Consider the following 27,277-nt stretch of genomic DNA (forward strand, 5'->3'; position numbering starts at 1 on the left):
GGCCCCAGGCACCCCAGGGCTTCACGAACACTTCCAGGGACTCTGCAGCACTACCCTTGATAAGCCCCACATGACCCCATGAAGTGGTACTGTCACTGTCTCCATTGTGCAGAGGGGAAACTGAGGCTCAGAGAGTTTCCATCACTTGAGCCAAGTTACCCAGCCAGGAAATGGTGGGCCTGGGGTTGGAACCCAGGCAGCGTGACCCCATGCCTGCCTGAGGTCTTTACCATCATCCGCCTCATTGATCCTTGGCTCAGGCAGGGATCATTCTCCTTTTCCTACTCCTGGGGAAACTGAGACCCAGAGAGCCCTCATCTCTGGCCCGAGGGTTCAGAGCCAAGTGGGTCTTGAACCCTGAAGGGTGCCCCCAACATTGGCCTCCTCCCTCTCTCTCCATGACACCCAGTATCTCTGCAAATGTGCAGCTGCCTCCAGGAAGTGCTGCAGGCTCTGGGGGGTTTGCTATCAAAGGGTGAGCTGGGTGTGGCTATCAGCTCGGGATGCAACAAACAGGCTTCTTCTAGTGAAAGAAGAAGTGCAGGGAGCGTGTGCTGTGCCGGAGTAGGGTGAATGAGCAGAGGCCGCCTGCCCGCAGCACAGAGGTTCCCAACTTCCCCTTCTTCCTGCAGAAGGCAGCCGCGGGCAGCGAGACAGCAGCAGCCGCACAGGTCAGCCCTTCTGTCTGAGTCTCTCCATGCCCCGTTCTTCCTAGACTCTGTCCTGACCCTTGGGTCCCCAGCGGGCACTGGGCGCACCCCTGCCTGGGTGGTTGTTGGGCTGGTGACATCCCTGGAGCAGCAAGGTGGGGCTCACCTGCCTTCCCTTCACCGGTTCCTGGGCCTCTGATGGCAACTCCTAATCTCAGGACTGGAGTGATCTATGTTTTTGGTTTTCTTTTGTTTTCCAGTGGTGGTGGGGACATATTTCTTTTTTTCTTTTTTTCTTTTTTAACTTGAAGTATATTTGATTTACAATGTCATGTTAACTTCTGTTGTACAGCAAAGTGATTCCGTTACAGGTATATATGCATTCTTTTTCAAATATTCTTTTCCATTATGGTTTTTAAAAGTTAATTAATTAATTAATCAGTTAGTTTTTGGCTGCCCGTGGGCTTTCTCTAGTTGAAGTGAGCAGGGGGTACTCTGGGTGTGGTACACGGTTTCTCACGGCAGTGGCTTCCCTTGTTGCAGAGCATGGGCTCTGGGACGCGTGGGCTTCAGTCGTTGCCGTATGCCAGCTCATTTGACCCCCAGGCATGTGGGATCTTCCTGGGCCAGGAATCAAACCTGTGTCCCCTGCATTGGCAGGCGGATTCTTAACCAGCGGACCGTCAGGGAAGTTCCCAAGATAGTTTATCATAGGATTTTGAATATAGTTCCCTGTGTTATACATGAGTATCTTTTTGTTGAGATCTATGTTTTTGAAAAATAGATAATTCAATTAAGGAGTAGTTAGGCTCTGGGTTCAAACCTTTACTCCCCTTACCCACTTTGTGGCCTGTTATTGAACTTTGCTTTTCTGGACCTCAGTTTCCTTATCTGTAAAATGGGGCTAGTCCAGTAGCCTGCATCTCAGGTGACAGGGGTGAGGGGCTGGCACAGAGTTGATGTTGGGCAGATCAGAGCAGGTGCAGTTCCTCTGAGTGCCCTGGATTAGAGCCTGAGACAGTGTGTTCCAGGCAAAGGCTCTGGGTCTGATTGGGTCATAGACCCCCCTGTTGGGCCCTCGTGGGACCTCCTTTTGGGAAATAATAGCACCTGTCAGGACTTCCCTGCAGAGACCACAGGTTCACTTTCACCCAGGCCGTGGGGGAGGCGGAGGTGGGAATTCCAGTCTGTGGTTGGCAGGAGCAGCTGTTGGGAGGAGCACGTGGGGCCCTACCCAGGAGCACATTGGCTCAGTGGGCTCTAGTACTGTTGGGGAGAGGGTGGTACACAGCCAGCTCTGGAGAGGGAGAGGAAGGCAGAGGTTCTCCTGCTCAGTGTATTCCTGGCTGGGAATCTGGGTTAGAGCCTCAGATTCCCAGGAGTGCGGATCGTGGATATGGTTGAGTCTCTGTCTCTGGGAAATGTGCTTCTCAGGTGGTGCCAGAAGTAAAGAACTTGCCTGCCAATGCAGGAGACATAAGAGACGTGGATTCAATCCCTGGGTTGGGAAGATCCCCTGGAGGAGGGCATAGGCAATCCACTCCAATATTCTTGCCTGGAGAATCCCATGGACAGAGAGTAGGCTACAGTTCACAGGGTCTCAAAGAGTTGGACACGACTGAAGCAACTTAGCATGCACGCCCTAGGAAATAGATGACCTTGGCCTCATTTTACAGTTGAGAAAGCGTGCAGCACAGAAAGGTCAAGTTCCTTGCCTAACTTCACAGCTCAGGTGCTGAAACGGAACTAGTTATAGAATTTACATCTCCCAAAGGCTCTGCTCTGCGTGCCACCTGTCCCCTCATGTTCTGTTGACCTGATTAGGGTTATGTTCTTCCTGGTAGCAACTCAGCCTCCCGGCCACCTTTTGGAAGCTGCAGCATATCTCAGGGGAGAGCACTTGACTTGGAGTCTGGGTTTGTGTTTCAGCTTGCACACTGGCCTGCTGAAGAACGCCAGGCAAATTCTTGTGTGGTATTCAGTTTTTCCACTGTCAGGGGGAACCTTCCTGGGAGTCAGGTAAGGGGGTCCTGTTTCCTGTGCTGTGTGCTAAGTTGCTTCAGTCGTGTTTAACTCTGTGCAAACTTATAGACGGTAGCCCAGCAGGCTCCTCTGTCCATGGGATTCTCCAGGCAAGGATACTGGAGTGGGTTGCCATGCCTTCCTCTAGGGTATCTTCCCCTCCCAGGGATCGAACCTGAGTCCCCTGCATTGGCAGGTGGGTTCTTTACCACTGGCGCCACCTGGGAAGCCCCCTCCTATTTCCTATAAGGCTTCAAATAGTGAATTGTGCTATTTGAGATGGCTGAATGAGAATGAGATGGCTGAGGGTGTGGGGTAATGGTGAGTGGTGGTCTCTCTGAAAGGATGGGGAGGGGGATGTAGGAGGTTGCAAGCAGAAGTGAAGATTGTGGTTTGCTCCTGGGAAAGGGGATGGAAACCATAGCTTCTATTTGGTTGCTTGGGGGAGGGATCACTTCTGCTTTGGCCTTAATTTCCCCAGCTGGGTGGGGGGATTAAACTCCTCTTCCCCCTATGTCTGTCTGGCAGCAGCATGGCCAAGGGCCTGGGGACCCAGTCTTAGGGTCCAGACCCTGGAGGTCAAGTCCACACCACTGGCTGAGCCTCATTTTCCCCATCTGTACTCCCAAGGGAATCTTTTTTGCATTCTTGGGTTCTCAGTTTTCTCACCAGAAATATTCCAGATGATCTTATTCAGTGGTTTCCTTTGCCCCCCTAAATCATTTCTTTTGATCTCTGAGGTCCTGAGAGGGTAAGTGAATTGCCCAAATGAAAATTAAAAAATGAAACGTTAAAAGTATTAGTATTAGCAGGAACTTAGGAGAATTCCTTTATAATGCTGGAATGGGGAAGGTCTTTCTACCTAAAACTCAAATATTAACCTAATAGCCAAACAAATAAGAACCCAACACTCTGACTCCATAGTCTTTATTCTCTTTTAAAATAAAAATAAACATACATATTAATATATAGCATTAAGGGAATTCCCCAGGATCCAGTGGTTAGGACTCTGTGCTTCCACTGCAGGGGCATAGGTTGGGGAATTAAGATCATACAAGTCAAGTCACGTGATGCAGCCAAAAAAATAGTGTTAAGACAAATGGGTAACCACCAGAAAAAATTTGAATCCATATTGCATACTCTAGGTCAACACAAATGGACTGGGAATTCCAAATATAAAAAAAATGAAACCTTAAAAGTATTAGAAGAATCTTAGGTGAATTCCTTTATGATGTTGGAATGGGGAAGGTCTTTCTACCTAAAACTCAAAATCCAGAAGCCCAAAGAGAAAACACTGGTAATTTTTATTATAGAAAATTTCTATATTAAATAAAGAAAGCTACCTGGCAAAAAAAAAAAAAAAAAGAGACCATATATAATGTCAAAAGGCAAGTGACGAACAAGGGAAGATATTTGCAACTCATATAATAGACAAAGAGCTAATTTTCCTATTATGTAAAGAGTTTCTAGAAGTTGATAAGGAAAAGTTTAACCCAATACAAAAATGGGCAGATAATGAAGTTGCACATGCAGCAAATAAGGCAGGTGTTAATAACACCTGGAGGTATTGGAGTTTCAGCGTCAGCATCATTCCTTCCAATGAACACCCAGGACTGGTCTCCTTTAGGATGGACTGGTTGGATCTCCTTGCAGTCCAAGGGACTCTCAAGAGTCTTCTCCAACACCACAGTTCAAATACCACAGTGGAAAAGTTCAAATACCACAGTGGAAAAGTTCAAATACCACAGTGAGTATGTTATACGAGCTATTTTTAACCTGTCCTTTCCATTCAATGGGCTTCCCAGGTGGCACAGTGGTTAAGAATCTGCCTGCCAATGCAGGAGACACAGGAGTTGGGGGTTCAATCCTTGGGTTGGGAAGATCCCCAGGAGAAGGAAATGGCAACCCTCTCCAGTATTTTGCCTGGGGAATTCCATGAACAGAGGAGCCTGGTGGGCTGCAGTCCATGGGATTGCAAATGAGCAGCAGGCATGGTATTCCACTCAGTGACATCCTGTGCTCCTCTTCTATGCGGCTGTTTACATCATAATTCTTAGTAATGAAATGGCGATCCACTGTACTATATTTAACTTTCAATTTTGAAAAGGTGATAAATTAGCAAGAAGTTGCAAAAAATGTACACAAAAATTTTTGTGTACATCTCACCCAGTCTTATTCCATGGTAACATCTTTCATACCTAAGGTACAACATCAGAGCCAGGAAATTGATTTTGGTACCATTCATAACCTTTATTCAGATTTCATCAGCTTTTATACACTGACATGGGTGTGTGTGTGTATGTGTGTTTAATTCTATGCAATTTTATGAAGTGTAGATTCTTATATAACAAGGAAGATACAAGACTTCCTGTTACCACAAGGCTTCTTAGAAACATCGCCAGTCCCTAAACCACTGACAACTACTAATCTGTTCTCCATCTCTGTAATTTTTTTATTTCAAGGATGTCAAATAAATAAAATTATAGAAATGCCGCATTTTTAGACTGGCTTCCCCCCCACCCCCAGCATGACTGCCTAGAGACCCATCCAAGTCGTGTGTCACACATTTTTCTAATTGCTGGGCTGAGCTTGTTTAACCATTCACTCATTGAAGGCACATTGGGATTGCTTCCAGTTTGAGGCTATGGCGAATAAGGCCTCCTATGCAGGTTTTGGTGTGAACATGAGTTTTGATTTCTCTGGGTTAAATGCCCAAAAGTGCGATCGCTGGGTCATATGGTACATTTAGTTTTATAATATATTACCAAACTTTTCCAGAGTGGCATTGGACTGTAATTTTTGTAACTATTCCTCTATTGAGGAATAACATTTACATAGTTTTTTGCTTTTTTATGATTAACAATGGTATTATAAATACTTTTCTATGTATTTTACCTGGCTTGCCCTCTTATTTCCATAGGGTAAATTCACAAAAATGAGTTTCCTGGATCAGAGGCTATTCAGAATGAAAAGTGTGTGTTGTCCAATGATTCTCTTGAAAAGGCTGAACTCTTGACACTCTCATGGGGAGTGGGGTGTGCTTGTCTCTCACTGGGTGATACCACATTTGCAAATCCAATGGTGAAAAACTTGAAAGTCATGGGGACATCCCTGGCAGTCCAGTGGTTAAGACTGCACTTCCATCAGGCGCACAGGTTTGATCCCTGGGGAACTAGGATCCCACAGGCCAAGTGGTACGGCCAAAAGATTTAAAAGAAGAAAGAAAACAAAATTAAAGGTCATGCTCTTAACTACTTCTCTCTGCCTTTACCATCAAACAGGTGTTTGAGTTCTGTGGTTCTCCCTTCCTGGAACTCTGTGGGGCATTTCTGGTGACTTTCTCCCTCTGTGAAGGAGGAAGGTGAGCTTCCTTATCCTCTCCACACCTTTCCACTTCCTCTTCCCTATATTCTCACTATATTTTTGGCTTGACTCTCAAAAATTCGGTTTATAGACGGATGCTTCACCTACTACAGTTTTCTATTTGTTTAGTTGATTTATTTTATTTATTAAACTCACACTTTTGGAGAGTAGTTTGATGAGTTTTGACAAATACTTGGAGTCCTACATACATTCTATCTCAGTCCAGATATATACTATTTCCATCCCCACTTTCCAGGTAGCTCAGTGGTAAAGAAACTGCTTGCCAAAGCAGGAGACTCAGGAGACTCGGGTTCAATCCTTGGGTCGGGAAGATCCTCTGGAGAAGGGAATGGCTGCCCACTCCAGTATTCTTGCCTAGAGAATTCCAGAGACAGATGAGCCTGGTGAGTTTTAGTCCATGGGGTCACAGAGAGTTGGACACGACTGAGCCATTGAGTGGAGCACATCCCCCTGAACAGTTGCTTTGGCTCCTTTTATAGTCAGTTACCTTTTTCCCACCCCATGGAAACTATGGATGTGTTCTCTCACATGAAGCTTTTACTTTTCTGGAAGATCATATACATGCGATCATAAAATACATACTCCTTTTTGTCTGGCTTCTTTCACTTATCATACTGATTTTGAGACTCAGCCATTTGTTGCCTGTGTCAGTGGCTCATTCTTTTTTATTGCTGAGTAGTGTCCCACAGTATGGATATACCACGGTTTGTTTATCTTCCCCATTGGATGCAATTGTTTTGGCTGTGCTGTGCAGCTTGTAGGATCTTAGTTTCCCAACCAGGATTGAATCCATGCCCTTGACAGTGAAAACACCGAGTCCTAACCACTGGACCGCCAGGGAATTCTCTTGATGGAAGTTGGTATTGTTTTCAGATTTTTCAAAGTGCCTGCGTGCATGCTAAGTTGCTTCAGTCATGTCCAACCCTTTGCGACCCCATGGACTGTAGCCCGCCAAGCTCCTCTGTCCATGGGATTTTCTAGCAAGAATAATGGAGTGGGTTGCCATGCCCTCCTCCGGAGGATCTTTCCAAACCAGGGACTGAACCCGTGTCTCCTGAGACTCCTACATTGCAGGCAGATTCTTTACTGCTGAGCCACCAGGGAAGCCCTTTTTCAAAGTAGTTGTCCCATTCTATATTCTTTCCATCCATGCATGAGAATTCAGCTGTTGTATATTCTCAGTAACACAAGATATTACCAGTCATTTTGTTTTTAGCTCCACCAGAAGGTGTGTAGTGACTTCTCTTTGTGGTTTTATTTGCCTTTCCCTAATGACTAGTGATACTGAATATCTTTTCATGTGCTTTTTTGGCATCTATGTATCTTCTTTGGCTGAGTGACTCTTTAAATCTTTTGCCTTTTTTATTGGGTTATTTGTCTTCTTGTTTAGTTTTATGAATTCTCAATATAGTCCAGATGCACATTTTTTTTCAAATTTGTGTTTTCAAATATTTCCTCTCAGTCTATAATTTGTATTCTCACTCTCTTAGCAATGATCTTCAAAGATTAGAAGTTTTAATTTTTGATGAAATTCAAGCTATCCACTTTTCCCTTATATAGGTGGTTTTTTGGCCATAGTGCTATTTTTTGTGGTACATTAAAATTTCTGCATGTATTATGAGGCCTCACAATATAGTGTTGCCATTTTTACATTAGACATTTTTACATTAGACAGATGTTAAAATTGAGAAAATTCATTCTGTATTTGACATATTTTTATCAGTTTCAACACTCCATTTCTCTGTGTAGGTCCATGTTTTCATCTGGTATAAATGTTCTTCTGCCAAAAGAATTTCCTTTAATATTTCTTTTAGTGCAGGTCTGCTGGAAATGGGGCTTTTTGGTAGCTCACCTGGTTAAGAATCCTCCTGCAATGCAGGAGACCCTGGTTCAATTCCTGGGTTGGGAAGGTCCTCTGGAGAAGGGAGAGGCTACCAACTCCAGTATTCTTGAACTTCCCTGGTGGCTCAGATGGTAAAGAATCCACCCGCAATGCAGGAGACCTGAATTTGATCCCTGGGTTGGGAAGATCCCCTGGAGGAGGGCATGGCATTCCAGTTCAGTACTCTTGCCTGGACAGAGGAGGCTGGTGGGCTACAGTCCATGGGGTTGCAAAGAGTTGGACACGACTGAGCGACTAAGCACAGCACAGCTGCTGGAAATGAATTTTTTTAAGCCATTGCTCATCTGAAACAGTCCTTATTTGATTTTAATTTTTGAAACATATTTCCACTGGGCCTCAAATTCTAGGTTAACACATTTTTCTTGAAATATGTAGTTGTGTTATCTTCTGGTTTGTATAGTTTCTTGAGAAGTCTCTTGTTTTATTTCTTATCTTCTGTATCTATTATTTCTTTTTCTCTCTGTCTTCAAGATTTTTTTAATCTTTGGTTTTGCATCAGTTTGACTGTATGTCTAGGTGTGGTTTCTTTATATTTATTCTGCTAAGTTTTATAGAACTTCTTAAATCTGTAGTATGTTGTCTTTCACTAATTTTGGAAAAAAATGCAGCCATTATCTCTTTAAAGATTTCTTCTATGTTCTTTCTCTTCCTTTTGGGACTCATATTACATGTTTATTAGACCATCTGCTCTTGTCCTACCAATTTGAGTTTTATTTTGACTTTTCTTACTCTTTGTGTTTCAATTCAGATTATTTATATTGTTCTATCTTCAAATTCACTGATTACTTTGCTGTGTCTGGTTTGCTGATTAATAGGCCTTCAATGGCTCAGATGGCAAAGAATCTTCCTGCAATGCAGGAGACCTGGGTTCCATCCCTGGGTCAGGAAGATCCCCTGAAAAAGGGAATGGCAATCCACTCCAGAATTCTTGCCTGGAGAATTCCATGGACAGAGGAGCCTAGCAGGCTACAGTCCATGAGGTCACAAAGAGTTGGACACAACTGAGCAACTAACACTTTTTTTCACTTCACAATTGAAGAAATTCTTTATCAATGATATTGAGTATTTCATTTCTACCTGTCTCTCCTTAATAGTTTCCATTGCTCTCCTGAAATTTCCTATCTGTCCTTAGGAGTATACCTTTCCACCACCTGCTTTTCCATACCCATGTATCTTTAAGTCCCTATCTGATAGTTTTAACATTTTGGTCATCTCTGGCTCTACTTCTCTTGTCTCTTTTATCTTTTGACAAAGAGTATTTTCTTTTTTCTTGATTTTATGTGTGTGTTATAAGCTTTGACTGAATACCAAGGCATTGTGTGAAAGCACAGTAGTGAGGTAAATTATAATTATGCCTATCCCAAATTATGCCTATCACCAAAAGTAGGGGTATTTCTTATGTCGTGGCTTAAGTAGAGGGCATTCACTGAGTCAGTCTAGTCTGTGGTCGATTTGGGTTACAGTCTTGTTGTTGCAGGTACCTTCTCTGCAGCATAAGCATCACATTTCTCCAGTGAGGGACGGACATTACTCTGTGTTTAGTGTGAGCCCTTGCGTCCCGCATGGATTTTCTCAGTAATCCTACTCCACTTTCATCCTTGCATGCATGCAACACAGGGGGAATCTTTCTTTGTGTTCTGGCCCCTTTGCCAGTGGTAGACAGCTGTTGCTTATTACTTGGTGCAAAATTTTTGATGGAAGCAGTAGATTTCTGGTTCTCTTGCTCTAAGTTTCGGTCTTAGGTAGCTTTGTGCCTGAGCCCCACGACCAGGGCTTTCTTAGCTTTCCCATTTCTCATTCAGTGACTGGCAACTTCTGCCTCTTCTTCAGTGCTGGCTGACTTCTCCTTTACCCTCATGGAGCCCAAACCCTGCCATGTATTGGTGGAGGCGTCTGAGGTGTGAATGAAGTTCCTGCCTTTCTCACAGCAGCAGCAGCAGCAGCAAGCAGCCCCTTGTTTTATAACAGTGCAAAATCCTGGGCACTAGTGGGTTTGGCCACTCCATACCAGTGGCAGATAGCTTTTGCCTAATGTCCATGCAGGGTCTGGGGTAGGTGGTTTTTATTTGGCTGCACTGTGCTGCATGTGGAATCTTAGTTTCCTGACCAGGGGTCAAACTTGTGCCCCCTGCATTGAAAGTGTGGAGTCTGAACCACTGGACCACCAGAGAAGTCTCTTGTTGGTTTTTTTCACTTCTCCGCCAGAGGCAGCAGACCTTTTCCTTATAACAAGTCAGGGACCTATGGATGTGGGTCTCATTACGGCAAGGCCAGGGCGCAGATGTCTGTCTCTCGCAGCAGCCAGTCACCATCACGTACTCACACATGGCCTGGGGCTCATATAGGCTTCACCCTCAAACCTCAGCATGCCCATGTCACCACAGGGGCCCTCTCAGGTCCCTGCCCCACCCCCAGTCATCCTCATGAGCACCAGCAGAGGACTGTGGGAAGAAATGGTCAAGTGGATTTAGACACCCCTTGTGTCTGGGGCTCTCAGTGGTTTTAAACTGGCATTCTCATTCATACTCAGCCTTTACGAATTCACTAAGATCATATGCTATCCCTTATATTCAGAATCTAAAAATAAATTATACAAATGAACTTACTTAAAAACCAGAAACAGACTCACAGGTTAGGGAACGAACTTGTGGTTACCAGAGGGGAAGGACGGAGAGAAGGGCTAGTTAGGGAGTTTGAGATGGACACGTACACATTGCTATATTTGAAATGGATAAAGTGTGTTAACTGCTCAGTCGTGTCCAACTCTTTGCGGCCCCATGGACTGTAGCCCGCCAGGCTCCTCTGTCCATGGAATTCTCTAGGCAAGAATACTGGAGTGTGTTGCCATTCCCTTTTCCAGGGGATCTTCCTGACCCAAAGATCGAGCCTAGGTTTCCTGCATTGCAGATTCTTTACTGCCTGAGCCACCAGGAAACCCAAGTGATAATTCACCAAGATACATGATTTGTGAACTTTTCTGTAAGTTTTATTTTGATAAGAATATTATTAAACAATGTTTCTGAATGATTGAAAAAATAAAATGGATAAGCAATAAGGACCTACCGTATAGCACAGGGAACTCTGCTCAGTGTTATGTGGCAGCCTGGATGGGAGGGAAGTTTAGGGGAGAATGGATACGTGTATATGTATAGCTGAGTCCCTTTGCTGTCCACCTGAATCTATCACAACACTGTTAATTGGCGATACTCCAATATAAAATAAAGAGTTAAAAAAAGAATCCATTATGGTATCAGTTGTTCTTATCTGCTTTTTTGGTAACCACTGAGCTGAAACACCTCATCTTCGAAGGGCTTATCAACCATTGGAAACTAGTTTATCTGATTATTTTGTGACTTCAGTTCTCTAACAGGCTCAAAAAACCAGTTTTGTACATCATTTGGCTTTTCCCATGGTCAAGATGGGAGTGATGTTCCCTTGTGGCTCTCTACATCATAAATGGAAGTCAAAATCATTTTTATATGGTTTTTATACAATTTTAAAAATATAGAGAATTCCCTGGCAGTTCAGTGGTTAAGACTTGGCACTTTCCCTGGGGTTCAATCCCTGGTCAGGGAACTAAGATGTGGCGAGAGTGACACAGCCCACCCCCCCCGCCAAAAAAAGTTTTTATAATGCTATAAACATCTTATACTTTATGTCAGTTTGTGTAGCAAGATTACGTTTTCTTTCCTGTACAACTTGGTTTTCCTGAAGTTAATTGCTTCTTTTTTATTTTTCATTTGCAAGCTTTCTGTAAGACATTTCTCAAAATAATTTTCCTATGTATTCAGACCTGTCAGACAATCTGTATATTCGCCTCCTTCTTTTACACACTGAGACGTTCCTCCTGGAAACCTATTGTCTTCTGCTTCCTTCTGGACGGGATGTGCCCTAGGCCTGCTGCCCAGTCATCAGTCCGGGCCTTCTCTTCATGCATTTTCTGGGGAGTAGCTTCCCATCTCTTCTGGTGGGTTTTCCTGTACCCTATGTGTTCTTTCATGATTTACTCTCTCATTTTGTGGAACACATCCTCCAGCAGCTTCCTGAGAAAGGTGTACATTTAAAAAATCCGGGAGAAATATCAATAACCTCAGATATGCAGATGACACTGCCCTTATGGCAGAAAGAAGAGGAACTAAAAAGCCTCTTGTTGAAAGTGAAAGAGGAGAGTGAAAAAGTTGGCTTAAAGCTCAACATTCAGAAAACTAAGATTATGGCATCTGGTCCCATCACTTCATGGCAAATAGATGGGGAAACAGTGGAAACAGTGGCTGACTTTATTTTTGGGGCTCCAAAATCACTGCAGATGGTGATTGCAGCCATGAAATTAAAAGACGCTTACTCCTTGGAAGGAAAGTTATGACCAACCTAGACAGCATATTCAAAAGCAGAGACATTACTTTGCCAACAAAGGTCTGTCTAGTCAAGGCTATGGTTTTTCCAATGGTCATGTATGGATGTGAGAGTTGGACTGTGAAGAAGGCTGAGCGCTGAAGAATTGATGCTTTTGAACTGTGGTGTTGGAGAAGACTCTTGAGAGTCCCTTGGACTGCAAGGAGATCTAACCAGTCCATTCTAAAGGAGATCAGCCCTGGAATTTCTTTGGAAGGAATGATGCTAAAGCTGAAACTCCAGTACTTTGGCCACCTCATGCAAAGAGTTGACTCATTGGAAAAGACTCTGATGCTGGGAGGGATTGGGGGCAGGAGGGGAAGGGGATGAGAGAGGATAAGATGGCTGGATGGTATCACTGACTCAATGGACGTGAGTCTGAGTGAACTCCAGGAGTTGGTGATGGACAGGGAGGCCTGGTGTGCTCCAGTCCATGGGGTCACAAAGAGTCCAACACGACTGAGCGACTGAACTGAACTGAACCGAGGGATCCTTGGCACTAAAAACTTAATTGCCTGGTAGGGCTTGGTAACTGGTGAAGCTTCACCGTAAGTTTGGTCTTTGCCGCTATATTAAGGAGCACCAAAATGTCAGTAACTAGAGGATAATTTTCTTGGCATGATTGGTTCTTCAGAGAAAAATTTTCTCCTGCCTTGGAGCATCATTACCTGGCTGCTGCAGTCTTCCGGAAGCTGACTGGAGGAGGCGGTGGAGAGGGGATGTGGCTTCATTTTCCTGTACCAGAATGGCACCCCGCAGAATGGGACTCTTCCGAGTCTCTCTGGTGCACTGTCTCAGGGAACGTACTTTGAGCTGGGACAGGGTTGGGGAGGGGAAGGTGGTGAGGAAGGCTCCTGGATGTTCCAGGTGACAGAGGAGATATGGAGACCCAGCTGGTCCTTTTAAAGATTCACAACCAACAGCCCCCACCCCCCATGTGTAGCCTCACCCTCCATCCCGCCTTCAGAGATTCCAAAGCCTCTAGTTCCTAAGTTCCCCCGTGGTTGACCTCGCTGCCTTCTCTCTGTCCCTCACTGACCCCACACCCCCTGTACTCACTTCTCCCTGACACAAGCACTTGGGTTCAACATTTCACGGTCTGCTTTTATTTTTTTAAAACCAGGTAGCCACCGGCTTTGTAACCGCCAAAGTTTTACTGATATCGCTCGTCTGCTGTTGTCTTCTTTCCCATTGTTCTGTCTTTCGTGGCTTTGTGTCTGTTTTATTCATTCACTCTCATGTTGTTTTTTTAGTTTTTAGAAATTTGTTTTCTTTTTTTTTTCTTAACTAAAACAAATGTTTGGCCTCACTATACATGTGGGATCTTAGTTCCCAACCAGGGATGGAACTCCTGTCCCCTGCATTGGAAGCACAGAATCTCAACCACTGGACAACCAGGGATGTCCCATTCAGTCTCATTTTAGTGGAGTTTCAGGGGCAGACATAAATTTGCTATGTTTAAGCAGAAATTGGTCCATTCATTTTAAACCTGAGGGAAATTATGGCAGAAAGGGACAGGATCCTTTTCTTAAAAAAACCAAATCATTGGATTTAGTTTCACAAATTTGAGCCTGATATCTTAATTCATAACTAGCAGCTGCTGTGGTTTCTGGCAGTCACAAAAATAGGTGAAAAGGAAGATGAGGTTTCAAAGCAAATGTTGAATACAGTACTGAAGAATATGTTCGAATCACGTTCTACTTTAAAATGGGCATTGGGGGAATTCTTTGTGGACAAAGGCAGTGGTTCTCCTGTTGTCCTCCAGCTGTCGTGATTCTTGGTGGCCCCTGACCATCCATGATTGTCATCAAAACTATCCTTCTCCCAAAACTCTTTGTTCTTGCTTTTTCCCTTCTAATTTTCCAATTCCCCACAGCGGCTGCTGCTGGCAGTTTCATCAGAGAGGTTCAGATTCTTGCCCAAAGTCACATGGTGGGTGAATGACAGGACTGGACAGGGTTAATGACAAGCAACTCCCAACTTTCCCATGGGTGAGGTCAGAGTCCTGGGGAGGTCCCCAGAGAGACCATTTTTTGGGAGGAGGGAGTGACTCAGACAGAGCTGCGAATGGCAGGGTTTGGTAAAAATGGTCCAGGATTTGGGTTTCAAGGAGATCTGGCTTCAGGCAGCCTCACTTGAAGCAAGCCCCTTGCTCTGTGAGCCGTGGTTTCCACATCTGTGGAATGCAGGAGTGTGAGGATCAGGTAAGATGCTGCCCTGCTAATCTAGGGACAGGCCAGATGCCTAGGGTGAGAGGAGGCTCATTTACTGTGGTCACGAGACATGCACGTTTTCCAGGGTGGGAGCCAGTTCCTGGAGGAAATTTGATACACGACATGAATTGCTGCTGGGCCCCTTTCCTCTACCTGTGCCTCTTGGTGTCTCAGAGCAGGACGGCAGGTAAGAGGGCTTCCCTGAGCTGCAAGAGCCATCCTAGCCCGGACCCCTGACTTTGATGTGAAGTGGGGGTGGCCTCAAACAAAGGGAGACTGAAAAGAGGGCACTTCTGCCCTGGGGCAGCAGCCTGGGGCAGAAGAGCCAGAGGCCAAGGGATGGCCAGGGGTGGGGGATGCTGGGGGGGACAGCTGTGGACAGAGGCTGAGGCGGTTGTTGGACTCGCTCCTCGCAGAGGCGTCCCAGGAGACCCTGCACTGGATGGAGAAAATGGAGGTGGCAGCCAGGAGCAGGATCAGCACATCTTCTGCTGAGTGAGTCGGGCATCCCTCCTGGCCTGCCCAGAGTCCGCTCTGCCTCCACCCGCAGCCTGTATCTTGACTCAGTGGCCCAGGGTCACTCCAGTGTAGACTGCTCATTCATTTATTCAACACTCATTTACTGAGTACCTACCATGTGCCAGGCACCAAGCTCTGGAGCTGTGGGATGGACGCACCCCTGTTCTCATTGAGTTTACTGTCTGGTTGAGGGTCCTCAGCCGTGGGTGCCATGAAACCAGTGCAGAATCGTGGGTCTCTGTGCATTTTTCTGGAAAGGGGCTCCAAGAATGGACTGGGCTCTCCAAGGTCTCTGACTCAAAACCCTAGGTGCTCAGGGTGACAGGCTAATGCTGATGACTTAACAGGGAAGTGTAGGGACTGTGGGGCATTTCAGCCAGTAGGGAGCAGCCAGGGAAGGCTTCTTGGAGGAGGTGGCAATAAAATGGGACCCAAGCAAGAGTTAATGGGAGAAGGAGATGGGGGAGCTGGTGAAGAGGTAAGGGTGTGCCAGGAACACTGTGTGTGCAGATGTTTGGAGTTGGGAGTGACAGGGGTGTGGGATGGGGGAGGCTGTGGAGGGTCCCTCTTGCTTCCATCCTTACTCCAGGGATCTGGCTGTCTCTCTAACCCTCAGGCTCATTCATGGCCTAGAGTTGAGGCTGCTCAATGCCAGCTTCGGGGGCCACAACCTCACCTTGCAGACGCACATCATCCAGGCACTGGCCTTCAAGCTGAACTGCAACTTCTCTGGCCTCTCTCTGAGCAGTGCCGCTCTGGAGAAGGTCCCCCAGGTCAGAGATGCCCAGGGATTGAGGGTACCCAGAGCCTCAAACCCACAAATGCTCCAGGGGTTGAAGGTCTGGACTTTCCCCAGGGTCTATCACCCGCCTTCCCACCAGTCCGGGCTTTGGACTCTGCCTTAATAGCTGTGAGTTGTTGTTCAGTCGCCCATTCGTGTCCAACTCTTTGTGACCCCATGGGCTGCAGCACACCAGGCTTCCCTGTCCTTCACTGTCTCCCCGAGTTTGCTCAAACTCATGTCCCTTGAGTCAGTGATGCCATCCAACCATCTTGTCTTCTCGTCCCCTTCTCCTCCTGCCTTCAATCTTTCCCAGCATCAGGGTCTTTTCCAATGAATCAGTTCTTCACACCAAGTGCCCAAAGTACTGGAGCTTCAGCTTCAGCATCAGTCCTTCCAATGAATATTCAGGGTTGATTTCCTGCTTTTGCAGGTTCCTGGGGTGAGGTAGCCCCCTTTGAGGGCCCTGGTGTGATTCCTGCAGAATGCCTGGGTGTTGGGTGCTGATGTTCCATCCTCAGGGCCCCACTTGAGTGGGAGAAAAGACCCCAGCTCAAGACCAGAACAGCCTGAAGGGAAGGCCTAGGATCTCGCAAGTTTGGGTGGAGGTGCAGCCTGGCAGGAGAGGGTTCTGTGGGTGGAGGCTCCAAGATAGGAAGTGCCTGAGGGCAAGGCCGGGAGGGCTCCCTGGTGAGTGGGGAACAGTGAAGGTGCTGTGGGTCCGGAGGACTGTGGACATGGGGCCCAGCCTGTCTCTGGCCCTCTGCAGGCCCGGCCCCAGCATGCCATGCAGTTCCCGGCCGAGCTGACCCGGAGTGCCTGCAGGACCCACTCTAGGGATCTTCGTCTCATCTGTATCTACTTCTCCAGCACCCGCTTTTTCCAGGTCAGCCCCTGCTGGTGGGCCATGAAGGGTGGGTGCTGGCCCCTTCCTGGGGGCTTTGCAGGCATCCATGTCTCCTCCTGGCCTTCTGCAACCTCAGCCAGTTAGCGCCCCTCTCTGGGCCTCCGTTTGAGCAGAATAGTAGGAAGGCACCATTATAATGTGCAAATGAGACTTAAGAAATCTTCTGTGTGTGTGCCTGTCCCTAAACAGGAGGCAGACAAGTAGGTCACAATATCTTTGTCCTCAGAGAACTCTCTATCTCAACAATTAGACCAGGACCTTAGAGACTTAATTTTAGCTCAAGGTTAAGTATAATCATAGAGATTCAAAGGGATGAATGAGTCAGGGTGAGGCCAGGATGGTTCCCAAGGAGCAATCCAGGAGGGCTTCCAGAGGAGGTGCCTTTTAAGCTTGGCTTTGAAAGTGAGTTGGGGTAGGGTGAGGTGGAGGGTACAAGGCTGGAATCCATTTAACAAATGGGAAGTGAGGGTGGAGGTTGTGAGGAGGTGAAAGGGGCAGAATGTGCAAAGCCTGGGAGGTTGGCACAGCTGAGCACATGTAAGCCATGCTGCTTGTTCTCATCCAGGGAGGAGGCTCTTGGACTTCATCCAGGGTCTCCTTGTGTTCCCTCCAGTCAGCCCTTCTTCTCTTGCCCTTCCAGAAAGACATCAACTCATCTCTGCTCAATAACTATGTTCTGGGGGCCCAGCTGAGCCATGGATACGTGAGCAACCTCAGTGAACCAGTGAACATCAGCTTCTGGCACAACCAAAGCCTGGTATTGTTGGGGGACACCCCCATTTCCAGCCCATCCCTACCCTCTTGTAGCTATCCTGTTGAATATTGGTTTGAGCAAACCCAACCCTGTGGATGGAGAAGGAAATGGCAACCCACTCCAGTGTTCTTGCCTTGAGAATCCCAGGGACAGGGGAGCCTGGTGGGCTGCCATCTATGGGGTCGCACAGAGTCGGACACGACTGAGGCAACTTAGCAGCAGCAGCAGCAGCCCTGTGGAACTATCTTAGAAACAAACTGCTTTAAATTTTGAAGTGTTTTGAAAATTCCTGCCAAAGAAATGAGAGAGAAGCTTTTAGTCACTGCATTGGTCAGGATTCTTTGAATCACAAATGATAGAAAAGCAGCTCAAGCCAGCTTGAACACAAAAGGGACTTTATTGCCTCCTGTACATGAAATGTCCAAGACAGCTTCAGGTACAGCTGGATCCAGGAGCTGATACGCTGCCATAATGGCTCAGTTTCCATTTCTCAGCAGTGGTTTCCTGCCTTGGCTTTCCATTCTGTGGCAAGATGGCAGCTGAAGTGCTGGACCTCCTTCCCCTCTTCTCAGGGGGCTCTTTCTTGCCAGTGCAAATCAGGATCCCATAACAGATCCTAAAGGTCCAGTTGGATCATGTGTCCATCCCTGAACCATCACTGTTCCCAGGAGGATGGAACATGTGGACTGGCCAGGCTGCGGTCACATGGCCCAGGGACTGGGCTGGACTCATATGACCTGTCATTGGGAGAGGGGTGGGTCCTCAAGGAAAGTACAGATGTTGATGCCAAAAGAAGGAAGAAGGGCTGCTGGGTGGACACAAGCCCTGATGGCATTCCTGCAAAGCCCAGAGCTTCTACACTCTGGCCCTATCTTCACTCAATCTCATCAGAACTGCTCTGCACTCCCAATTTCTCCATCATCATTTCATTTCATTCTTCTGAGCTTTTGCCCCTGCAGTTCCCGCCATCTGGTATGTCCTTGCTCCACTTAGAGAAAATCTGATGTGTCCTTAAGGCCTCAGTCCCCTAGTTGTCCCTTCCCTTCTCTGGACTCCTCCACCCCTCCCTCTGTGGCTTTCCAAGGCGTGCCTGTTTCATTTCCCTTACCTCTGCAACCACACGGCTTGGCATCAGGGTTGTCTGTAAATGACTCTCTCCCTCACTGGGATGGGTCTGGATCATCATTGTTCCCCATGGGTAGGAGGGGAAGTGGGAGAGTTGATCATAGAGCACCTGCTGTATTGGCCAGAGCTGGGTACTCAAGATCCTCATTATCTTTGATGACTCCACCTTCCGTGTGACTTGAGCATGCGTGCTAAGTTGCTTCAGTCATGTCCGACTCTTTGCGACTCTATGGACTGTAGCCTGCCAGGTTCCTCTGTCCATGGGATTTTCCAGGCAAGAATACTGGAGTGGGTTGCCATGCCCACCTCTAGGGGATCTTCCTGACCCAGGGATTGAAACTGCATCTTTTATGTCTCCTGCATTAGCCACTAACACCACCCGGGAAGCCCGTATCTTGAGTATAAATGATCCCATTTTGCAGATGAATAAACTGAGGCTCAGAGAACCTCTGTGACTTTCCCAGGTCTCTCTCAGAGTCCAGGATGGAGGTGGGGCTGGAATCTGGGTCTGTCTGATGCCAAAGCACAGCTGGTGCCTGGTAAAATGTTGACAAGGGTGCAGCTGAGTCACGTTTGGCTCCCACAATTTCCAGACCCTGATCCATGGCCTTCCCCTCCACCCCTTGGATGCACCCAACTCCAGCATTTCCCCTTAGGAAGGCTACACAGTGACCTGTGTCTTCTGGAAGGAGAGAGCCAGCAAGCACCACTGGGGGGCCTGGAGCCCTGAGGGCTGTCACACAGAGCAGCCCACACCTTCCCAGGTGCTCTGCCGCTGCAACCACCTCACCTACTTTGCTGTTCTTATGGTATGTGTGCATCCAGTCTGGATGAGGGTGGTCAGAGCTGCAGAGGGCCCCACATCTAGGACAGAGCAGAAAGGTAAAAGTTGGTGCAAGGGACAGAAATCCAACTCAAAGGGATTTAAAGGGGGGTAAAAAAAAAAAAAGAAACTTATGAGTTGATGTTCCCTAAAAGGTTGGGTTAGGCTTCAGGCATGGCTTGATCCAGGGACTCAATATTACCAAGACAGGACTCTATCTCAGTCTCTCCAATGTGCTTGCTTTGTGCTAGCTTAGTTCTCAGATAGGCTCTCCCCACGGAATAATAATATGGCTGCTAGTGTTTCCTGTTGTAGGTCCTACTAGGGTTCAGGTTTCTTACCAATTCTGCCAGCCAAAATCTTGGGACTGAGTCCCATAGCCCCAGAGTGTGTCACATGTCCATCCCTTAACCAATCACTGTGGGAAGAAGGAGGGAGGGCTCTGATAGGCCAGGCCTGGTGTGCCTGACTGCACATAGCAGGAGCAGGGGAGGGTCTACCCCAGTGCCTAAGAGAGTGAAGGTAGGGAGGAAGGAGAGATGGGAGTTGAGAGACAGAAAAGCCACTGTGTCTGCCACGGCTGTTTTCAAGTCAGGATCGCGGATGGGATTGTAGGGGACAGGGGCTTGGAGCTGAAATCTTGGCAGGTCTTTGATTCAGGCAGGGGAGGGCATTTCCATGCTTCCGCCCCTGCCTTTTCTCCCACAGCAACTCTCCCAGGCCCCTGTCCCTGCAGAATTGCTGGCGCCTCTCACCTACATCTCCCTGGTGGGTTGCAGCATCTCCATCGTGGCCTCGCTGCTCACTGTCTTGCTGCACCTCCAGGCCAGGTATTCCCCTGCCCTCATGCAGGGCCTCCTGCCCTCTGCTGCCCAGAATGCCTCCTTCTTTTCTACTTGGCCCCGCGAGAGTCAGGTGGGCTTTCCCGGAAGGCAGAAGGCAGGTGGGGGTGGAGTGGAGGCAGGAGACCAGCCTCATTGTGTGTGGCTGCTGTTGGGTCCCTGCCCGAGCCTCTTGACCCGTGTCCCGGTCATTATGTGTCTACGAGCCCAGGGGGCGGCGCTGCCTGGTGACATCCAGGTCGCGGAAGGCCATGCTCCCACCCGCAGGAAGCAGAGTGACTCCGTAACCCGCATCCACATGAACCTGCATGCCTCTGTGCTGCTCCTCAACATCACCTTCCTGCTGAGCCCTGTGCTGGCCACGCCCCCAGTGCCCGGGGCAGCATGCGTGGTGCTGGCCGCCACCCTGCACTTCGCGCTGCTCAGCTGCCTCACCTGGATGGCCATTGAAGGCTTCAACCTCTACCTCCTACTCGGGCGCGTCTACAACGTCTACATCCGCCGATACGTGCTCAAGCTCTGTGCCGTGGGCTGGGGTAAGCACGGTCTCCCTGCCCTCTTGCTTCCTGAGGCTTCCCGCAGGTCTTGGGTGTCTGTCCCCTCTGTCCTTTTCTTTCTCCTCCATTGCCATGACCATGGTCACCATCCCTGCCAACACCCACCACAAGTTCCTACATGACTATTCTTATCACCACTTCCACCTCCAGAAGGACTCTCATTACCATCTCCAGTACCATCATCAATCACCTCCACGGTCGCCTCCATCACCACCACCGTCCTCATCCTTGTGTTCACCACCACCTCTGGTACCACCGTCATCAGCATCCCTAGCCTCTCTATTGTTTCCTCTGCTGCTGCTGCTAAGTCGATTCAGTCGTGTCCGACTCTGTGCAACCCCATAGATGGCAGCCCACCAGGCTCCCCTGTCCCTGGGATTCGCCAGGCAAGAACACTGGAGTGGGTTGCCATTTCCTTCTCCAATGCATAAAAGTGAAAAGTGAAAGTGAAGTCGCTCAGTCATGTCCGACACTTCGTGACTCCATGAACTGCAGCCTACCAGGCTCCTCTGTCCATGGGATTTTCCAGGCAGGAGTACTGGAGTGGGTTGCCATTGCCTTCTCCACCAGTTCCCAAATCCTCTCTCCAATTACCTCCCAGCCACACCCTCCCAGCAGGACCACTACTGCTACAGCTATAATCCCACCGGAGAGCCCTCACTCATATCAGCCTTCTCTAAGCGTGTATGTGAGCATGGGAGCTCAGTTGTGTCCGACTCTTTTGCGACTCCATATACTATAGCCCACCAGGCTTCTCTGTCCATGGGATTTCCCAGGCAAGGACACTAGAGTGGGTTGCCATTTCCTTATCCAGGGGATCTTCCCGACCCGGGGATCGAACCCACGTCGCCTGCATTGGCAGACAGATTCTTTACCACTGCACTACCTGGGAAGATCACCTTCTCTAAGACCACTAGGCGGGCTAATTCCTCTGAGTCTGGACCACACTGACAGTGGCTGGGGGCTCAGAGTAGTCTCTTTCCTTCCCCACTACTTGCCAAGTAGAACTGTTATAGCAGCTCATTTCTGGGATCTCCTGACAAGACACTAAGCCTCTGTTCCACTCCTCAGGGGTCCCGGCCTTCCTAGTGCTGTTCCTTCTTGCCGTCAAGAGCTCAGTTTACGGACCCTACAAGATCCAACTCTCCGATAGCCACGGAAACAGCACGGGCTTCAAGATCACGTCCATGTGAGTTTGCTCAAGGCTGCGGCAGACTCCCTGGCTCTGGCAGCAGGGTCACTAGGTCCTGGGGCTCTAGATGGGGCATCCTATGGGCGGGGCGCTGGCTGCGGGGCCAGACGGGGCTGCGGCTTCCAGAGGGCATGGTTTCCAGGGGGCTTTGCCTTGCCCCTTCGGCTGGTTCCTCAAGGTCTCCAGCTGGATGAGTTATTACACCGCCGCCAGCTAACTTTAGGAAGCACCTGCCTCCTGGCAGCTGTCGGCCAGACCGGCTCTGGTTCTCAGGCTCTGTGGTGGAGCTCAGCTTGTACCTGATTCTCCTTTCTCCTCATCACCTCGCTTCGCTCACTCTCTTGGCTCCTCCCCACCCCCGACCCGTGCGTAGGATGGCACCGCCAGCCCTCAAACCCTCCTGGTTGGAGAAGAGAATGTTGTAGGGGCCGGGAACAACCCAGGGACCGGGCACAGCATATGTGTGTGGGGGAGAGGGGGGTCTTTTGGGGGCTCTGAAGGACAGACTCTGCCCCTCCTTCCAGTGCCCTAGGACATTAATCTTTTCCTTGTGATGAAATGTTTCTAACAGGCGACATAGAAGGAACAGCTTAATAACCCCCTGTAGAGCCATCACCAGCAGATGGCCATGTGGCCTTTTCCCCTCCTGACTGAGATCAGCTCAGGCCTGCTCAGGGCTGACTGATCCTCACAGCGGGAGCAGGTGCTGTTGTCAGCCCTTGTTTACTGTCGGGGAAACTGAGGCACAGGCAGCTGAGGAGCCCTGCCCAGGGAGACCCAGTGGGGGCAGGCAGAGGTGGGACTTGGTCACAGGCAGGCTGACTCCCCAACCTTTGCCCACCCCAGCCTCCGGGAAGTGAGGGTTCTGGGCACAGTGTGGGGCTTTTCAATTCAGTTCAGTCGCTCAATCGTGCCCAACTCTTTGCAGCCCCAGGGATTGCAGCATGCCAGGCCTCCCTGTCCATCACCAATTCCCGGAGTTTACTCAAACTCATGTCCATCGTGTCGGTGAAGCCATCCAGCCATCTCATCCTCTATCGTCCCTTCTCCTGCCTTCATTTTTTCCCAGCATCGGGGTCTTTTCCAATGAGTCAGTTCTTCACATCAGGTGGCCAAAGTATTGGAGCTTCAGCATCAGTCCTTTCAATGAATATTCAGGACTGATTTCCTTTAGGATGGGCTGTTTGGATCTCCTTGCAGTCCAAGGGACTCTCAAGAGTCTTCTCTAACACCACAGTTCAAAAAAAAGAAGGCTGAGTGCCAAAGAATTGATGCTTTTGAACTGTGGTGTTGGAGAGGACTTTTGAGAGTGAGGCTGAGGTGAAGTTAATTCCTCTCACTGTGAGGGTCGGGTGGTTTTTCTGAGGAACTGTGACTTAGGACTCTGAATCTGTGTTTTATTATATAATTTGCTGACATGGGCAAAATAACTGAAGGGACGCTTCCATAGGACAGGAAGTGGGTCAGTGCAGAGGTGTTAGTGAGCCCCCCAACTAAGAACTGGCTTCTCCTGAGTCTTCCTCACCTCTCCCCCTCTCCTCTCACCCTGGATTTTGCAACTTTCATTCACTTGCATTTAAAAAACCCTTACTACATATGTATGTATTCTTTACAATTTTTTTACATGTTTTATTTTTTAAGTTGAAGTATGATTGACATATAGTGAAAGTGAAAGTCACTCAGTAGTGTCCGACTCTGCTACAACCATGGACTATAAAGTCCATGGAATTCTCCAGGCCAGAATACTGGAGTGGGTAGTCTTTCCCTTCTCCAGGGGATCTTCCCAACCCAGGGATCAAACCCAGGTCTCCCGCATTGCAGGTGGATTCCTTACCAGCTGAACCACAAGGGAAGCCCAAGAATACTGGAGTGGGTAGCCTATCCCTTCTCCAGTGGATCTTCCTAACCCAGGAATTGAATCGGGGTCTCCTGCATTGCAGGCAGATTCTTTACCAACTGAGCTATCAGGGAAGCCCTATAACACTTGACATATAACACTATATTAATTACAGGTACACAGCATAATGATTTGATATTTATATATATATTGCAAAATGACCATTGCAATATGTGTAGTTAACATCCATCACCATATGTAGTTATAGAATTTATTTTTCTGCGGTAAGAACTCTACTCTTAGCAACTTTCAAATATGCAATGCAGTATTATTATTTATTTTTATTTTATTTTGAACTTTTTGGCCACACTTCACAGCATGTGGGATCTTAGTTCACGGACCAGGGATTGAACCTGTGCCCCCTGAAGTGGAGGCATGGAGTCTTAACCGCTGGTGGTGGTTGTTGTCTAGTTGCCCAGTCGTGTCCAGCTCTTTGCAACCCCATGGACTGTGGCACACCAGGCTTCCGTGTCCTTCACTATCTCTGGGAGTTTGCTCAGACTCATGTCCATTGAGTCAGTGATGCCATCCAACCATCTCATCCTCTGTCATCCCCTTCTCCTTCTGCCCTCAATCTTTCCCAGCATCAGGGTCTTTTCCAAGAAAGACCCTTAATGGCTGGACTGCCAGGGAATTCCCTTGCAATGCAGTAGTATTAACGATAGTCATCATACTGTACTTAGATCCCCAAGACTTACTTATTTTATAACTGGAAGTTTGTACCTTTGACCCAGTTCACCCATTTTTTACCCACCCCCACGCCCTGTGGCCTGGCTGGAAAGCCAGGTTCTGGATTTTTCCATGTGTGCGGTCAGGCAAGAAATGATGGGGACAGGATTCAGGAGACAGTCCAGAGGCCTAGGAGACGGTGGCTTCCCCGCCTCGGGCCTTGGGAGCCATACCCACCCCGGCACTTACCCATCCCCTGCAGATGCTGGGTGCAGAGCTCCTGGGTGCACAGTGTCCTGGTCATGGGCTATGGTGGCCTCACGTCCCTTTTCAACCTGGTGGTGCTGGCCTGGGCGCTGAGGGTCCTGAACAAACTGCGGGCACAGGAGAAGGCGCTGGGCACCCAGGCCTGCCGGGACACCGTCACCGTGCTGGGCCTCACCGTGCTGCTGGGCACCACCTGGGCCTTGGCCTTCTTCTCCTTCAGTGTCTTCCTGCTGCCCCAGCTCTTCCTCTTCACCATCTTCAACTCGCTCTACGGTAGGGCCTGTGGACAGCGTGGAGGAAACCCCTGGGGGCTGGGTGGTGGACAGCAGGTACTGGTCTACTGCTGAAGGGCTCCAGGTCAGGGGCTGAAATCTGGCCCCAAACAGGCTGGTTTGGGGCTACACCAGCCCACAGGAAGGGGGCACCACCTTGTAGTTTGCACAAAGGCAACCTATAGGTTTGCAGAGGCTGGTCCTCCGCTCCTACGCTCCATCCCTTTTGACTTCCTACAGTGAGGGCTTCTGAGAATTACTCCTGGGCCTCAGGGAGGCCCGGCTCGCCCCGACCAAGAATGTGCCTGGATTTGGAGGGAGGCCCCACGTGCTCCCTGGTGCTCCCACTGACCAGTCTTTTGCTTGCAGGTTTCTTCCTCTTCCTGTGGTTCTGCTCTCAGAGGTGCCGCTCAGAGGCAGAGGCCGAGGCGGAGATGGAGGTGTTCACCTCCCAGATGGTGCAGTAGGCTGGACTACCTGGACTTTCTGGCCCGGAGCTCCCAGCCTCTCTGGCTGCCTGCAGAAGAGAAGATGGCAGCCCAGCTGCTGGAGGACAGAGGCCACTGTTGCCTCTTGGGGGCCTTTTCTACCTCCATGGCTTCCCCAGGCCCAGGGGGCAGGATGTTGCTCTACCTCCTCTGGCATTCTGCTCCGAGGCAAGTCAACCCCACCTGGGGGCAGCCAACTCGCCCCTGGTGCCTCGGCCCAGCTGGCCAGGCCTGTGACCAAAGCACTGGTTGCGGAGTCAAAAGGTCATGTTTCAGCGCCTGGCTCTGAGTCTCACTGTCTGACCTTGGACCTGTCATTTCTCACTGACCCTCAGTTTCCACATCTGTGACCTGGGGACAGATGGCTCTGGTCTTGCCCTGTCCCAGAGTTCTCTGAAGATTAAATGAGACCAGGGAGGAAGAGGTCATAGTGGGGTGGGGCAGCTGGCCTAGGGCAGTCTTGACCAGCCTGTCCTGGACAGGCCTGCTGGGCCCTGCTTCCTTCCTTGAGGAGAGGGTCATCCCAGGCCGGGAGTCCCAAGTCCAGTGCTTAGAGACCCACCTCGTGTTTGAGACCTCATCAGCCTGTGTCCGAAGTTTCTTTTCCTTTTGCTCCCAGATTATGTGGACTAACTCCAAGCCCACCTTTCCCGAAGATCAGAAAATCCTGTCCTTCCCAGAGGCTCCTCCTCCAGTGCTCCCCAGGCCCCTATAGGCCATTTAGACTAGTGACTGGGGCCATAGGACTTCCTGGAGGTGGGAAGGGAGTGCCTCGTTGCCCTCCATCTGAGCTCCAGTGGCCAAGCATTTTGATGACTGGGCAGGTTTGAATTCCCCCTGGTAGGTGTGAGGATGTGTGTTCTAAATCTCACATTTGTTGGTATATACTCTTGGAGCTGGGAGGCGCCTACAGTGTTATAAATTGGTATAAATTATGCAAGTCTTTTGTCATGCTGCACATTCTTGTTTTCTTCTTACTTGCTATGTTAGCTGTCACTGTTGTAGAGAATCACCATTGCCCTTGACCTGTCCTGATAGACGGAGTAGGAGACCACTCGGGAAGCCAGCGCATTTCCCAGACTTTCCACCAGGGGACGATGTTGGTCCACATCAGAAATCGTGGGGTAGATGCTGTGGTCACCTGTCTGTGGAGATGACACACCAGATGGAGAGGCCCTGCCTCCAGGACTGTGCGTGCTGAGTGACCAGCAGGAGGAATGCCAGTCCTGCTTACATAGCCATTTCTCTTTCCCAACACAGCTGCCCACTCTGGCTCTTGGTGTCTAGTTCTCTGGGCATATCTGGCACTCGAGCAGTGGGCTGGGACAGGTTCTCAGCGACTGGCTCCGGGCCATCAGACAGATTTTGGTGACTTTGAACATCACAGGGCGGGAACTGGAGCCAGATCCCTTTTCTCCCAGGGGGACCCTCTGCCCTCTGTTCATTTCTTACACAAATAGCCTTTCATTCGGTGGTGAATGGTTCAATTCCGGAGCTAGATTGCCTGGGATCAAATGCCAGCCCTGCCACTTGTCAGCTGTGTGACCATGGACAAACCATTCCACCTGTCTGTGCCTGAGTTTTCCCATCTGTAAGACAGGGGTAATAGTAATACCTATT

General features: G+C 48.9%; 1 protein-coding gene across 6 annotated transcripts; it reads left to right on the forward strand.

Moving 5' to 3' along the window:
• The first annotated feature begins 500 nt into the window (after positions 1-500).
• Positions 501-26,615, forward strand: ADGRG5 (adhesion G protein-coupled receptor G5). 6 transcript variants are annotated; one of them, XM_086350822.1, is made up of 12 exons: positions 501-671; positions 14,650-14,751; positions 14,981-15,059; positions 15,700-15,856; positions 16,634-16,750; positions 17,412-17,528; positions 19,307-19,459; positions 20,182-20,303; positions 20,583-20,851; positions 21,944-22,061; positions 24,893-25,170; positions 25,539-26,615. In XM_086350822.1, exons 2-12 carry the CDS (start codon positions 14,688-14,690, stop codon positions 25,634-25,636), a joined length of 1,572 nt encoding a protein of 523 aa, XP_086206948.1. In that variant the 5' UTR covers positions 501-671; positions 14,650-14,687; the 3' UTR covers positions 25,637-26,615. The 6 variants fall into 6 exon arrangements, with proteins under 6 accessions (XP_086206948.1, XP_086206945.1, XP_086206950.1 ...); XM_086350820.1 differs by adding an exon at positions 5,954-6,033 and having other exon boundaries at positions 540-671; positions 20,182-20,851; XM_086350819.1 differs by having other exon boundaries at positions 533-671; positions 20,182-20,851.
• Positions 26,616-27,277: the final 662 nt, after the last annotated feature.

The sequence above is a fragment of the Bos grunniens genome, chromosome 18 (assembly GCF_055505025.1).
Source record: "Bos grunniens cultivar Pamir isolate PY7600 chromosome 18, Bosgru_T2T1.0, whole genome shotgun sequence".
Lineage (NCBI taxonomy): Eukaryota > Metazoa > Chordata > Mammalia > Artiodactyla > Bovidae > Bos > Bos grunniens.